The following is a 14,746-nucleotide window of genomic DNA, read 5'->3' on the forward strand; positions in this document are numbered from 1 at the left end:
CTAGAGCTGCTGCAGACTATGAGGGGCTAACACAGTCTCATGGCAGATTGTGAAATAGTCACGAAATGTCGCTTTTCGTGTCGCTCCGCACAACCTTTTTACGTGATGACATTAAGTTAAAAACAAAAGAGAGGTTAAAACTTCAAGGTTGGCCTTAAAATAACTACTTACAATTAGGTTTAGCAACAAAACCACGTAATTAGGTTTAGGGAAACTGTCACAAACACTTTGGAAAATAACCACCATTAAACCACAGCGTGGTGTAGAACACTGGTCTTCTAGTTGATAGTCCTGCATTATGTTTTTCTCTACTGGAAGGGCACCATAGAGGGCACCAGTGGACAAGAGTCTAACAACTACAATGACTTCAGCTTTATCCAAATAAGCTTTAAATTGCAACTGAGGTCATTATCTGATTTGTTTCTGAAGAACTGAACTAAGTCATGTGACACCTTTTGAAGTGTTAGGCTCCGGATGTGTTTTTCCAATTTAAATATTTTTGACATTATTTAAAGATGATGATGTCAGAATCAGTCTTGCGTCGCTTCCTCTCGGCCTGCTGGTTGGTGACACTTCACTCCTGCGGACTAAACAGGCTCTGATAGTAGCTGCAGGTGTGCATGTGCATGATTATACAGTGGGGCAAAAAAGTATTTAGTCAGCCACCAATTGTGCAAGTTCTCCCACTTAAAAAGATGAGAGAGGCCTGTAATTTTCATCATAGGTATACCTAAACTATGAGAGACAAAATGAGAAAAAAAAAAAAAAAAAAAATCACATTGTCTGATTTTTAAAGAATATATTTGCAAATTATGGTGGAAAATAAGTATTTGGTCAATAACAAAAGTTCATCTCAATACTTTGTTATATACCCTTTGTTGGCAATGACAGAGGTCAAACGTTTTCTGTAAGTCTTCACAAGCTTTTCACACACTGTTGCTGGTATTTTGGCCCATTCCTCCATGCAGATCTCCTCTAGAGCAGTGATGTTTTGGGGCTGTCGCTGGGCAACACAGACTTTCAACTCCCTCCACAGATTTTCTATGGGGTTGAGATCTGGAGACTGGCTAGGCCACTCCAGGACCTTGAAATGCTTCTTACGAAGCCACTCCTTCGTTGTGTTTGGGATCATTGTCATGCTGAAAGACCAAGCCACGTTTCATCTTCAATGCCCTTGCTGATGGAAGGAGGTTTTCACTCAAAATCTCACGATACATGGCCCCATTCATTCTTTCCTTTCCACGGATCAGTCGTCCTGGTCCCCTTGCAGAAAAACAGCCCCAAAGCATGATGTTTCCACCCCCATGCTTCACAGTAGGTATGGTGTTCTTCAGATGCATTCTTTCTCCTCCAAACACGAAGAGTTGAGTTTTTACCAAAAAGTTCTATTTTGGTTTCATCTGACCATCTGACATTCTCCCAATCCTCTTCTGGATCATCCAAATGCTCTCTAGCAAACTTCAGACGGGCCTGGACATGTACTGGCTTAAGCAGGGGGACACGTCTGGCACTGCAGGATTTGAGTCCGTGGCGGCGTAGTGTGTTACTGATGGTAGCCTTTGTTACTTTGGTCCCAGCTCTCTGCAGGTCATTCACTAGGTCCCCCCGTGTGGTTCTGGGATTTTTGTTCACCGTTCTTGTGATCATTTTGGCCCCACGGGGTGAGATCTTGCGTGGAGCCCCAGATCGAGGGAGATTATCAGTGGTCTTGTATGTCTTCCATTTTCTAATAATTGCTCCCACAGTTGATTTCTTCACACCAAGCTGCTTACCTATTGCAGATTCAGTCTTCCCAGCCTGGTGCAGGTCTACAATTTTGTTTCTGGTGTCCTTTGACAGCTCTTTGGTCTTGGCCATAGTGGAGTTTGGAGTGTGACTGTTTGAGGTTGTGGACAGGTGTCTTTTATACTGATAACAAGTTCAAACAGGTGCCATTAATACAGGTAACGAGTGGAGGACAGAGGAGCCTCTTAAAGAAGAAGTTACAGGTCTGTGAGAGCCAGAAATCTTGCTTGTTTGTAGGTGACCAAATACTTATTTTACCGAGGAATTTACCAATTAATTCATTAAAAATCCTACAATGTGATTTCCTGGATTCTTTCCCCCCATTCTGTCTCTCATAGTTGAAGTGTACCTATGATGAAAATTACAGGCGTCTCTCATCTTTTTAAGTGGGAGAACTTGCACAATTGGTGGCTGACTAAATACTTTTTTGCCCCACTGTATGTGTTTCTGCAGAACATATTCTTCTATATTTTATGTGCATTTTTTTATTTGAGTGTATTTATATATGCATAGGCAGAATCTTCAATACTGCACTTACTGTAAGTTAAGTTATTGTAAAAGGCATTGGGCCGTCTCCCTGCACAGGTGAGTCTCCAGATACTTGGAGGGTCATCAAGCAGTCACTGCTAACGAGGTGATGAGTTGTTCTCTGTGTCTCCAACACACAGACTCCACTACAAGCTTGTCTTTGCTCAGCTCTCGTTGCAAACCTTCCCTCTGTTGGGTTGAACTCCTCTGTCTGCACACTGATCTAACATTTCACTAAATAACATTTCATTCAGGAGAGACGAGTCTGATGAAGAGAAAGCTAATTGTTTATTATTAACAGATGATATGTGAGGATAAAGTCTTGACAGTCTTTGGCGTTTGGACTACAGGGAGATTTGTAATCAAGGGGGCGTCTGCCCTGAGCAGCAGCAGTGGTGGTGTCTGATGAGGCTGATAGAGTCATGAGTTGAGGAAGCTGATGAATATGTGAAGACTGGGCGGAGATGGGGAGGTGGAGGGAAGCTTAAAAAGAGACAGCAGCAATGCGATAGGCTGACGATGTAATCGTGTAGTTCTGCTATTGGACAGAAGAGAGCAGCTGATCAGAACAGCTGACATCATGATTGACAGCCCCGAACAATGACAGCAAGGAAGTTATGAGTGAGCATGCGTGAAAGGAGTGAGTGGCAGATGTATGAGAAATAAACTACAGGCCTAGGCATGCAAGAGTATAGTCTTCCTGACTGAACTTACTCTAGAGCTTCATATGAACGCATCTAAAATTATAGCTCAGCCTGAGATCAGAAGTTCACAGTGGAAGCACATGACCTCTTTACTGTAGCTGTTAGATGACTTCATCTTATTCTCACACATCGTTAAAGGACCAACCATCTCTGCAGTGTGCATCGCGTGAAAACCCTGAGGTGGTGACGTCACACACACTCAGATAAAACATCTACTTTTTAAGTTGTATGGCTGCAAACAAACCAGTTCAGAACAAAAACAACAGACCTGACAGGTGAGTCAGACACTTGTGAACGTGTTCATCACTGATGTCAATCTGGTCCTTATTAGGGGATAAAACCTCCAGAGCTCTGCTGCTGTTGTTACCCACATTCTCACCAAAACACTTCTCCTTTAGGTCTCAGAAAAGCTGCAAAACAATCTTCACACGCTCAACTTCCTCTATTTTATTTCATCCTCACTATAAATTAGATAGTAGATTTAAAACAATTCAACTATAGAGCTACAAAGTTTTAACACTCTTGACATCCACAATAAACTCAGAGAGAATAAAAGCTAATATCACACATTAATACAACAGCCAACAGAGGAGAGGTGAAGTCAGGGTGAGGAAGTGAAGACAGGAAGTAGATGCTGCGTTCATCTTTAAGAAGCAGCGCGTCTGAGACTTTGACATTTGAAAACGTGAGAGCAAGAGAGAAACACGATGGCTGAATTCAGATGGATTGTAATGTCTTCATTTCTGATGCTGCAGGTGTTTAGCTCTAGAGGTAAGTGTTCAAGTTCTGTTTGTTACATCTAGATGAGTTTAGTGAACTCTGAGACACATTTGAAACATATTTAAAATCATAGTAACACTGTCTATGTACTCAACAGTCATATTTATGTCTGATATTTAATTTTTTTCAACAGTAGCAACAGGACAACTTTCGCCCTCCTTCATTGTCAGAGATGGAGATGAAGTCACTTTGCCTTGTAACAATGTGTTAGAGGATCATAAGAACTGTGACACTACTACGTGGCTCTTTAGTCATTCAAGAAGCAGAGCACAGTAGCATGCTGGTTTGAGACATGGGCAGATTGGTGAAACAGAAAAGCTAAATCAGACAGACTGAGTGTTTCAGAGAACTGTTCTCTGGTTATAAAGAACGTCACAGATGAAGATGTTGGTCTTTATGACTGCAGACAGTTAAGATCAGGACAACAAGAAGGTCCAGATGCTGTGGTTCTTCTGTCTGTTGTTACCAGTGAGTATTTACATCATAATGTTTTCAAACTGTCTTGTCAGAACAATATACTGAAACATTATAAGAATTATGGTGAAAGTTATTTCCAGATGTTGATTTTACTCTTCTTTCTCTCACAACGTCTCCATCTTCACCAACAGTGACTGAACACAAGGACACTGATGAGGTGACGTTAATCTGCTCTGTGTCGTCATATGGAGGATGTAGACACAAAGTGAAGTGGCTGCTTCAGGGTCAAGATGTGGATAAAGACCACAAAGAGTTGAAGACATCAACGTCTTCCTGCAGAGCTTCTCTGATGTTTCTGACTTCTCATTACGTTTACACATCGAGGTATAAGACAGTGAAGTGTGAAGTGACTGAAGGTGACAAAGTGAAGCAGTTTCCTTTCAACATTTGGCCCTCAGGTGAAAAAAAAGGTGAGAATATTTTAAAGTCACTCATGTTCACTTTTTTTTAAGGATTAGAAGTATTTTAGTTTGATGAGTTGTGTTAATGTGTTCAGGTGAAGACACAACAACAACACCAACAAGTTAATCTGCTCTGTTTCTACATATGAACGGTGTAGACACACAGTGAAGTGGCTGTATGAGGGTAATCACAATGATGTGGGGACATTCAATCATACCTGTTCAGCCCGGTTAACGTTTAAGAAATCTCACCTTGATCAGAAGTCAAAGTTTTATGAGTTATTGAAATGTGAAGTGACTGATGGTCACAGTAGAAAAGTGCATCAGTTCACCTTCAGCCCTCCTCAGTCCTCAGGTGAGAATATGATGAGCTGTTTAAAATCATTCAGACAAAGTACTTGTTTAGATTTTACCTTTTAAATCACATCATTCTTTAATCTTTATGTGAGATACTTGAGTTTTTTTCTAACTTTACAGTTTGTTGTATTTTGTTATTTCATTCTTTAAGGTGATGCTGCGACAACGACCACTACAACATCACCAACAACAACTCTTTCAACATCACCAGTGAAAAAGACCACATCAGAGGAGAAGACCGTAACTGCATCTGAAAAATACAAAAATCAAACAGAACAAGGTAGTGACAGTCACAAATCACTTGTGGATGATAACATTGAATACTTATACAGACTTAACATTTAAATTCACATTGTTCTTTAATCACGAGGTCAGATGCTTAAGTTTATTGTTCAAACTGTACAGTTTGTTGCATCTTGTTATTTTATTCGTTAAGGTGATGCTTTAACAACGACCACTACAACATCACCAACAACAACTCTTTCAACATCGACAACAAGAATTAAATCAGGAGTGACGAACAACAAAACATCTGAAAACAACAGGAATGGTAAGAAACCAGAAGGTAGTGACTGAACAGAACAGAACTACATTTACAGTCAGAAAAGACATGCAGGAAAAAAACACTTTGTTCAGATATTAGAGATAGAGACAGCACAAGAACACGCTAACAAACATCTCGTCATCAAAAACCCCTCTGACTATATTTAACACTTCTAACTTCCCCTGTCAGGGTGGTGGTGGTGGAGCCTCATCTCTGTGTCTGTGGGTGTTGCAGCACTCTTGGTAATCACTGTGGCTGTCATCGCATGGAAGAGAACCAAACGTGAGAACATTCACAGATGAAACTTTAACAAACAACACGTTTCTATTTTCACTAGAAGCTAAACCCAGTTCTCTTTTTTTTGTCTTTTCAGGGAACAAAACAAAGAGGGATGACCACGTGGTGAGTTTAAAGGCTGAATAATCAAACATTTATACAATCCTGATTTTAAATCGAAGTAGCTCTATATTCACTGTGTGTTTTTACACGCAAAAGAGCATAAGAAAATATAGGAAAATTGTGGACTTTATTGTGCAGAAAGTAAGAAGTTGTGCTGCAGCAAAGGTCAAGAATGAATTATGGGGAATATGAAAAAACAAAACACAAAACCACAACAAACAACAAACCACAGCCTCTAAAATGAGTTGCATCCTATCCTCTTTGTCCTACTTTGGCAGTACTCGTTGTGGGACTGTTGCATTGGATTACATTGCACTAAATTGATGATACATGGATGATGTCTCATACTTGACATTACATTATTAAAAGTGTCTCCATATTTTATCCATAGTCCAGAAACATGTGTCAATATCCCTCATTACATACAGCCTTTTCAAAATAAAATTCCTTCATCACAGGAAACTACTTAGTTTTGTTTAGGGAACAAAACTACTTGGATAGATTATGAAAAAAATTGGAATACTTAGGTTGAGGAAAAGATCATTGTTTGGGTTAAATAACCTACATTGCCGTTTCTCAGGTATGCAAGTTACGTGCAAATAAATCAACACTGACTTCTCGTTTCACACGGGGTCTACACAGAGTTCTCCTCGGTGGACCCATCACCTCCACTAAATACTCCCAGAGTGGGCTTTTGCGTTTTTTATACCTCCTCGTTCAGTATTACTATTATAACACAGGAAATTATTTCGTGGGATATCTACAAATTACAGCGTGGGCCGGACGAGATCAGCCTGAAAAATGTGGCTGTATGAGACATTGGACTCATGATGCCACTAGAATTGAATTGAATTGATCTGAGGGGATGATAGAGTGAGTCAGTGTGTTGCTGAGCAGCCATGATGTTCTCCTCTCTGTGCAGGCTGATCCTGAAGATGGTGTTTCCTACGCCTCCGTCAGCTTCACCAAGAACACCAACAGTAGAGCCAAGGTAAGCTGTCTGATTAGTGACGACGTTATGACCAAAACCAAAGAGAGTCAGTTTAAGTTTATTTGTACGTCATTTATGGGTTTTCCTCTTTCCCTCCAGGGTCGCATTCAACATGATGATGATGAGGATGAAGGTGATGCAGTGACCTACTCCACTGTGAAACCTCCCTCCTCTTCTGCTGCAGCCTCGGTTGATCCCAGCCACCTCTACGCCACCGTCAACAAACCAAAATAATAAGATGTCTCTAGTAAAAATATGTTTAAACAGTGGCACGACTGTTTGTATCATAGATTTAGAATATTTGGACCAAACCAAGAAGCGTTATGAATAGATTGATCTTGATAGTTGCACTGTGAAAACATGTAGGATTTGAGACATTTTTTTTTATATATACTATATTTTTTATACTGTCTCTGCATGGACAGAATTAAGTTTTTTTTAAAGTCTTTTCATTTTTTTTGTTATCATTTAAATGCATATTGCTTCTTTAGTTCAGTAGATTTGATTGTGTTGTGTTTTAATGAGTAAAGTTTTAGGTTTACAAGTATAGAAATAGATTTCTCGTTGTGGTTTAACACCTTTTGAGTCAGATGGTTTATTCTGTGTTTCATAATTTTGTTCTAAGTTTTCTTGCTCAGCTTTCTTATATCTTTTTTAAACACGACCCCAGCGTTGTTTCTATTTCTCACCATAGAGTGGCACCAGAGATCCTCCACAGCATGCTGTGCACTCAAACGCAACTCATGTGTGTTTGTTGAGCGTCTTTGTTTCAGAAAACATGGGTGTTAATCTATACGATGCTGAAACTGTATTGAAGAAATGTACAATAAAAATATACTTTGCAACAAGCTCACTGGTGGACAGAATACTCAAATCATTATCAAGTCAAGTCAATCTTAATTTCATGAAAGTAAAAAGGGAACAATTAATTCAATAGGTATGCAAAGTTAACGTACTGACTGTGATGGGGGTATAGTGTATTCGTGTTCATGTGCCAGATCATACTCAGTTTTTAGTATTTTTGGGAAGAGAATAAGGAATAAAGAAAGTGACTGGTGGATGGAGTGATGTAATGTATGTTTATCTGCAAATTTACTAATGAAACTACAGCTACAGCACATAAGGAAAGTGAGGGAAACGTACAATATTTCTCTCTGATATAGAGGGGCGGCTGTGGCACATGAGGTAGAGCGCTTGTCCCGTAACCACAAGGTCGGTGGTTCAAACCCCTCTACCGGCAACATGCCGAGGTGTCCTTGAGCAAGACACCTAACCCCAAGTTGCTCCCCGGGCGCTTCATTGCAGCCCACTGCTCCTCCGGGATGGGTTAAATGCAGAGAAATAATTTCCCCATTGTGGGACTAATAAAGGCTTTATTATTATTATTATTATTTTTACATTAAGACAATTATTTTTTGTATTACAAGTTTTCTAATAATCTATGTTTTAATATGCAAATTAGGCATTGTCTTTGCAAATATGTGCTAATATGCATACATTTCCAGAACTGAAATCGGAACATTGGATAAAGCCAGGTTCAAAAAATGTTGCTGATATATAAGAGTCAAAGGTTTTTACAGAGGGAATTTTGGATATTTCTTTGTATCACTTCAATAATCAGAAAATCAATAGCCTTACAAAAATAAATCTATTTTCTCTATGTTTTTAGTAATAAAATGTTGTATAAATCCAGCTATGAATGATATATGAACAAATCCCTCTGTAAAAACCTTCAGAATATAGATATGAATGAAACTGTAAAGTTTGGTGTATGTCAGAGCTACTGAAGTGGAGATTTCTGGATCAGAGTCTGAGAAAAAACTCATTCAGAGAAAACAACCTTTAAAGATATGTTTTGTAAAATGACATTCATTTTGAAGACACGACAGGTGAATATTGTAAAAAAAATAACAAATGAGGCATTATCTCATGGTAAACTTTTAGTGAATTTAAGATAAATCTAAATACGCAAATATGGAAGCAAAACAGCCCAAAATCTCAAAATTGACCAGTGCATGAAAAACAATGTTTGTGCCTGCAGTGCCCCACCTTAACATCACGTCAAATATCATAAGATTATGAGGGAGAAGTGTATTAAATCTTAAAATCACCCATAAAAGATGAAGCAGACATGACTCTAATATACATTTACTTTGTGTTAGAAAGCAGAACCTACACACAGACACACACACACACACACACACACACACTCACTGTCTTTCTCTTTCTCAAACACACACACACATACATGCATAGACAGTAATTAGTGTGTGTGTTGAGCATGAAGAAATTGCAGTTTGGGGTGGGTTGTTAACGCAGATTAGGACAAAAGGCTGTCAAACTCACTGATTCTGCTTCACTGAGCTCCCCTACAGTAGTACATGGCACATTCCAGACACAGGAACCCCTGTCTCTGAAAACGAGGGGATTAGGATGAGGAAATTAATTACAATATAAATATGGATCAGCTCCTGTAGAATGTGTGGTTTACTGCCAACTCTCTGAAGCCAAGTTTAAAACAACAAGCTATACATTTTATGGAACTTTATAGTTGAATATTTATCTGTGAGCTTCAAATAAAACTTTTATTTTGGTGAAATGTAAATTAACTTATATGTTATAACTCTTAAATGTAGATTTTTTTTTCAGGCTAAAATATGGCAAGCACCACACGACCCCACCCATGAATGAGAGAAATTACATCATTATGCATACAAATGGGCTAATTTAGCTTTTTTTCTTTTATTCTAAGGGTCTGTAAAACCCTGACCCACTTTAAATACCCAATCACATATGGGAGAAAATCTCCTGAGCCAATGGGACGATTGGTGCCACCCACCTGCATGCATAACAATAAGGAGAGGAATAATAACACGAGGGGGGACTCTTGCAGAAGCTGCAGCTTGCCTCAGTGTGCTTTGGAGATTACTTGGCCTCCCCGAAAAAAGCTTCACCATGGTCGACGCCTTCTGTGCCACTTGGAAACTGGTCGACAGTGAGAATTTTGATGAGTACATGAAAGCACTCGGTGAGTAACAGCCTGTTGTATTATCTTTCTATTTCCTTTCAGTATGCTCTGTTTATTTTCACTCACTAAAGCAATAGTTCAAGGGGCCGTTAACAGCCACGTTTCCCCCCTCTGCCCCGGTCAGGTGTTGGCTTTGCCACCCGTCAGGTTGGAAATGTGACCAAGCCGACTGTAATCATCAGCCAGGAGGGTGACAAGGTGGTGGTTCGCACCCAGAGCACCTTCAAGAACACTGAGATCTCCTTCAAGCTGGGAGAGGAGTTTGATGAAACCACCGCCGATGACAGGAACTGCAAAGTAAGTTAACAGAAAGAAAATCTTAACTTTTAGACGCCAGCAGTGCTTGGATGGTTTTCAAGAAGTGGCCTGCAATAGTAAAAATGGTTAAACTGGGTTTTAATTTAAAACATCCTAATACAAAAGTCATAACTCTTATTTAATCCAAGATTCCTTTGTCATGTGTATAGCAGATGATAAATTAAAAGATTGTTTTCCAAATCTACTTCTATTCAAATTTGTAGTGGGGGGTTGCGCCTTTGTTCCTCTATTTGTGGGTCACTGAGAAGACTTGACATCTTGAGACGTGCGGAAATAAATCAACATTCGGAATAAATTTTCCGCCCTGCTTGCTTTAAACATTCTCCTCTTTTGTCTTTCAGTCCACGGTGACCATGGACGGAGACAAGTTGGTCCACGTCCAGAAGTGGGACGGCAAAGAGACCAAGTTTGTCAGAGAAGTCAAGGATGACAAGATGGTCATGGTAAGAAGAACACACCCTGATCACACACATTCCTGTCCTGTTTGACTTTATCAACATACACAACTTAAATGGAGTTTATATACTTAGAGAATAGAAAGAAAACCAAAATATACATTGTTTTATAATTATTTATGATGTTTCTGCAGCTTAGAGATCAATTTCCTGTCACTGGAAGCACTGATAATAAATCAGTAGTATTTTGCCTTCCATTCATCTCTTATTCTTCTGTGTGCTCTCAAATGAAAATAACATTTAAAACTCGTGGTTAATCAAGAAGTTTATATTTGTGGGCAGTTAAACTTTTCTTTGTTTCGTCATAGTGAGAGGGTAATGCAGTTTGTTAGTCATTAAGACTGCATATAGTCTCTTTGGGATTCTTGCAGAAATAAAGGACCCAGGGCCCTAAAGTGTCAGAGGGGCCCTCTAGCATTCACCTCGGAAATGTCACTCAAAGAGACATAAACCAACCAGGAAGAGACTCATAGAAACCACAGAGAAACATAAAAAGATTACAAATAGAAGCAAAGCAACTGAAAAGAGACACAACATTACCACAAAACTGTCCACATAGAGGAACAGGATGACCAGAAAGTGACCAGAAAAAACATAAATAACCACACAGACACAAAAGAAACACAAATAATATGACCACAAGGAGACACAAAACAACCACAAACTGTAAGATGTGCAACAACTACAAAAAGATGCAAAACAGCAACAAAAAAATAGGCAAAAGCATAAAGTTTGTCTCAGAAATCAACCTTTGGATGTTGCAAACCAATAAGTAATAAAAAGTCACAAATCACACATTTCACTTTTGTCTTTCTAAAGCTCCAAAAATGCAGAAAACAATCTGTTTGGTTTTGATGTGATGAATGAGTGTGCCTTCTTTATCACTTTCATAGTCAAATTAGCTTGCTTGTATTCAACAAAGTAAATCGCTATAGCTCCAAAAAGCTGCCTCACTAGATCCTCCACTCTATAACGTCACTTTTCTGTTGGTAAAATGTTGGATTTGTGAACGTTCAACTCCCCGTCATGGTAACTGTCTTCTTTCCCCCTCCTGCAGAATTTGACCTTTGAAGACATCCATGCGGTGCGTAGCTATGAGAAGGCATGAGTGCTCCAACTGACAGCATCCTAACCCGGCCAAGAGGTGTTGATTTTTATAATTATTATGGACTGTATGCTTCTCTTTGCACTTCATCCTCCTCCGCATGTACACGGCCACACATGTTTTGTAATGTTTTTTTTTTATATGAAAACATTTCTGTCATTCTGAATTGGTCGTATTTGCAACCCTGTGTACAACATTAAATAAAAAAAAACACAGAGAGTAAAATGTTGTCTCTTGTCTTTTCTATTGATATTGTGTTGTGATGGTTCCATAATTCAATATGGTGGACGGGAGAATAAATATTCCTCAGCCCAAAGAATTTGATTTAACCCTATCCCGAGGGTATTTGTAAAAGGGCCACTTTATAAGATAAGAGATAGGATAAGTTTATCCTTTATTAGTCCCACAGCGGGGAAATTGTAGTGGATAGTGCAAACAAACAAATAAGAAACATAAGTAGAAAACAAGTACAATAAATAAGTAATCCAACAGTAAACTATAATAAATAGGTCCAAAAAGCTTTTAAAAAACCAGCAATAACTAAAATATTATAGAAACGGACATAATGATTGTTAATATTGCACAGGTAATTTATATATATGTATTTATTTATATATATTTACAACTATTTCAATTTACAAAAAACGTTACGTCCCACCCCAGCTTTAAACCTGGTGGCACAATGAGACAAAGTTGGAGAAATTGCATCAATATGCCAAATGTTTCCCCTCAGAGTGACAGTTTGCCTCTTATGTGATATTTTCTGATTTTAATGCCTCAAATGACTCTTCAATCCTCGCTACAGAGTTATGCTTTGACATCAGTCTGTTCTAGAACGGTCAGTTCACCCAAATATACTGTATCACTCACCTCTGGTGGTATCTAGTCTTTAGGTTTGAGATATTCAGCAGCATTAAACGTGTTCCTGATTAGCCACAGACCTCACTGTCAATGTGTTTTCATTGAAACTACTTTCTACCAAAGAAATAGCCCTATAAAAATGGTTGACACTGAAGTCTATGGATCTTCCAGAGTGAAATATTTTTTTAAATGTAATTGTTTAAAAGCACTGAGCACCACAAATTAAATGATGTTCACCTTCACTGTGTCGGGGTGGAAACAGAAAGCTTAAAGACCGATCCATCTATATATCCAGAAATGAAGCTAACCGCTTGGCTCGTGAACTGACCCTTTAATGAGGCGACACAATAATTAAATGGACAGGAAAGATACGAAGATTTGTGTTGCACAAATTGTTATTGTGTGTGTTTTTTATTTTCATTTTTTTATCTCTTTTATTTTTTTATCCATGCAGTTTACTGGTGGCCGCTTCTCGCTGCATTCTCAAGGACCTCTGGTGGTTGCAATTAATCACACCCTCTCAAAACACATTTTATTGCCTGATTCATGTTGCCATTGACTGACTCCTCACTCACTACACTTAAAAAAGGAGTAAGTAGAAGATCTGCTCTACACTGAGCACTTGCTGTGTTTTTCGGTTGTGAAATACTTAGTTTCGGTTTGACCTCTTTGGCTCTCTAAACATCCTTAAAATCAAACAATCAAATAAGGAACAAATAGCTATAATCTGTGATGATGAGTCACGTGTACACTTGGCCTTGTATCAAGGGGTCATAAGCCAAAAAGGTTGGGTGGGTGTTTGGTCAGGAAGAGTTCCATACCAGTTGACTGTTTGGGAGTTTTCAGAATTACTTCAGTAAAAGTAGAACTTACACTGCAATACAAATGTAATTTAAGTAAAAGTACATAACTGTTATCTGCAGATGTTTAAAGCATAAAGCACCAGTGACTGAATGATATATAATGTATAAGTAACATTTTACTGTTGTAGGTGGTCAAAAGTGGAGCTAATTTTAACAGTTTTATATTTGGTTGTGTATCTAAAGTATAATAATGAAGGCACAAGATTACCATACATTTTGTACAGTACCAGTCAAAAGTTTGGACACGCCTTCTCATTCAACTACTCTGAAGAATCTAAAATATAAAACATATTCTGGTTTGTTGAGCATTTGTTTGTTTACCACATAATTCCATATGTGTTCCTTCATAGTTTGGATGTCTTCAATATTAATCTACAATGTAGAAAAAAATAAAAATAAAAATAAAGAAAAACCATTGAATGAGAAGGTGTGTTCAAACTTTTGACTGGTACTGTATACTGGAAATATTTAACAGGAGCTTATTTGGGGAGAATCATTTCCCCATTATTTATTCACTCAGAATGAAAAAGTTCAGGCTGCCTGATAAATGTCCCCCAAAAACCTTCACTGTAACATAAAACTTTGTTGTGTTTGGCAGAATAAACCAGTAATTTAGTTTTTGTTGACCGTCACCTGATGAAATGAAAAAATAAAGAAAGAAAAACCATTGAATGAGAAGGTGTGTCCAAACTTTTGACTGGTACTGTATAAAAGAAGACATACATTTATAAATACAGTACCAGTCAAAAGTTTGGACACACCTTCTCATTCAACTACTTGAATCTAAAATCTAAAACATATTCTGGTTTGTTGAGCATTTGTTTGTTTACCACATAATTCCATATGTGTTCCTTCATAGTTTGGATGTCTTCAATATTAATCTACAATGTAGAAAAAAATAAAAATAAAAACAAATAAAAACCATTGAATGAGAAGGTGTGTCCAAACTTCTGACTGGTACTGTATGTAAAGTCTTTTTTGTAAACTGCAACTGACAAATAAATGTGATGGAATAAAAAAAGTGCAATAGTAAATATGTGATTAAAGTTAAAGTACCTTTATGTCATGATGAATCACATTATTGTACTCACTACTCAGTTACATCACAACACTGAGTCAGCTGCAACCCCTGCAGCCTCTTAAGTCCCTC

General features: G+C 38.3%; 2 protein-coding genes across 2 annotated transcripts; both read left to right on the forward strand.

Moving 5' to 3' along the window:
• Positions 1-4,192: 4,192 nt before the first annotated feature.
• LOC129106773 (uncharacterized) lies at positions 4,193-7,754 on the forward strand. Its single transcript, XM_054617991.1, has 7 exons — positions 4,193-4,265; positions 4,406-4,684; positions 5,184-5,312; positions 5,766-5,858; positions 5,950-5,978; positions 6,898-6,966; positions 7,066-7,754. Coding segments are annotated over exons 1-7 (735 nt in total). The 5' UTR covers positions 4,193-4,264; the 3' UTR covers positions 7,201-7,754.
• A 2,112-nt stretch (positions 7,755-9,866) lies between these two features.
• On the forward strand, positions 9,867-12,092 carry LOC129106774 (fatty acid-binding protein, brain). Its single transcript, XM_054617993.1, has 4 exons — positions 9,867-9,994; positions 10,119-10,291; positions 10,654-10,755; positions 11,825-12,092. Exons 1-4 carry the CDS (start codon positions 9,922-9,924, stop codon positions 11,873-11,875), a joined length of 399 nt encoding a protein of 132 aa, XP_054473968.1. The 5' UTR covers positions 9,867-9,921; the 3' UTR covers positions 11,876-12,092.
• The last annotated feature ends 2,654 nt before the right edge of the window (positions 12,093-14,746 follow it).

Source organism: Anoplopoma fimbria, chromosome 18, assembly GCF_027596085.1.
Source record: "Anoplopoma fimbria isolate UVic2021 breed Golden Eagle Sablefish chromosome 18, Afim_UVic_2022, whole genome shotgun sequence".
In the NCBI taxonomy this organism is placed as follows: Eukaryota; Metazoa; Chordata; class Actinopteri; order Perciformes; family Anoplopomatidae; genus Anoplopoma; species Anoplopoma fimbria.

Coding starts and splice junctions, on each gene's coding strand:
- LOC129106773 (XM_054617991.1), top strand. Junction 5,859..5,949: donor CGCATGGAAGAGAACCAAAC/GTGAGAACATTC, acceptor TTGTCTTTTCAG/GGAACAAAACAAAGAGGGAT. Junction 6,967..7,065: donor ACACCAACAGTAGAGCCAAG/GTAAGCTGTCTG, acceptor CTTTCCCTCCAG/GGTCGCATTCAACATGATGA.
- LOC129106774 (XM_054617993.1), top strand. CDS start 9,922: ATGGTCGACGCCTTCTGTGCCACTTGGAAACTGGTCGACAGTGAGAAT. Junction 9,995..10,118: donor TGAGTACATGAAAGCACTCG/GTGAGTAACAGC, acceptor TGCCCCGGTCAG/GTGTTGGCTTTGCCACCCGT. Junction 10,292..10,653: donor CCGATGACAGGAACTGCAAA/GTAAGTTAACAG, acceptor TTTGTCTTTCAG/TCCACGGTGACCATGGACGG.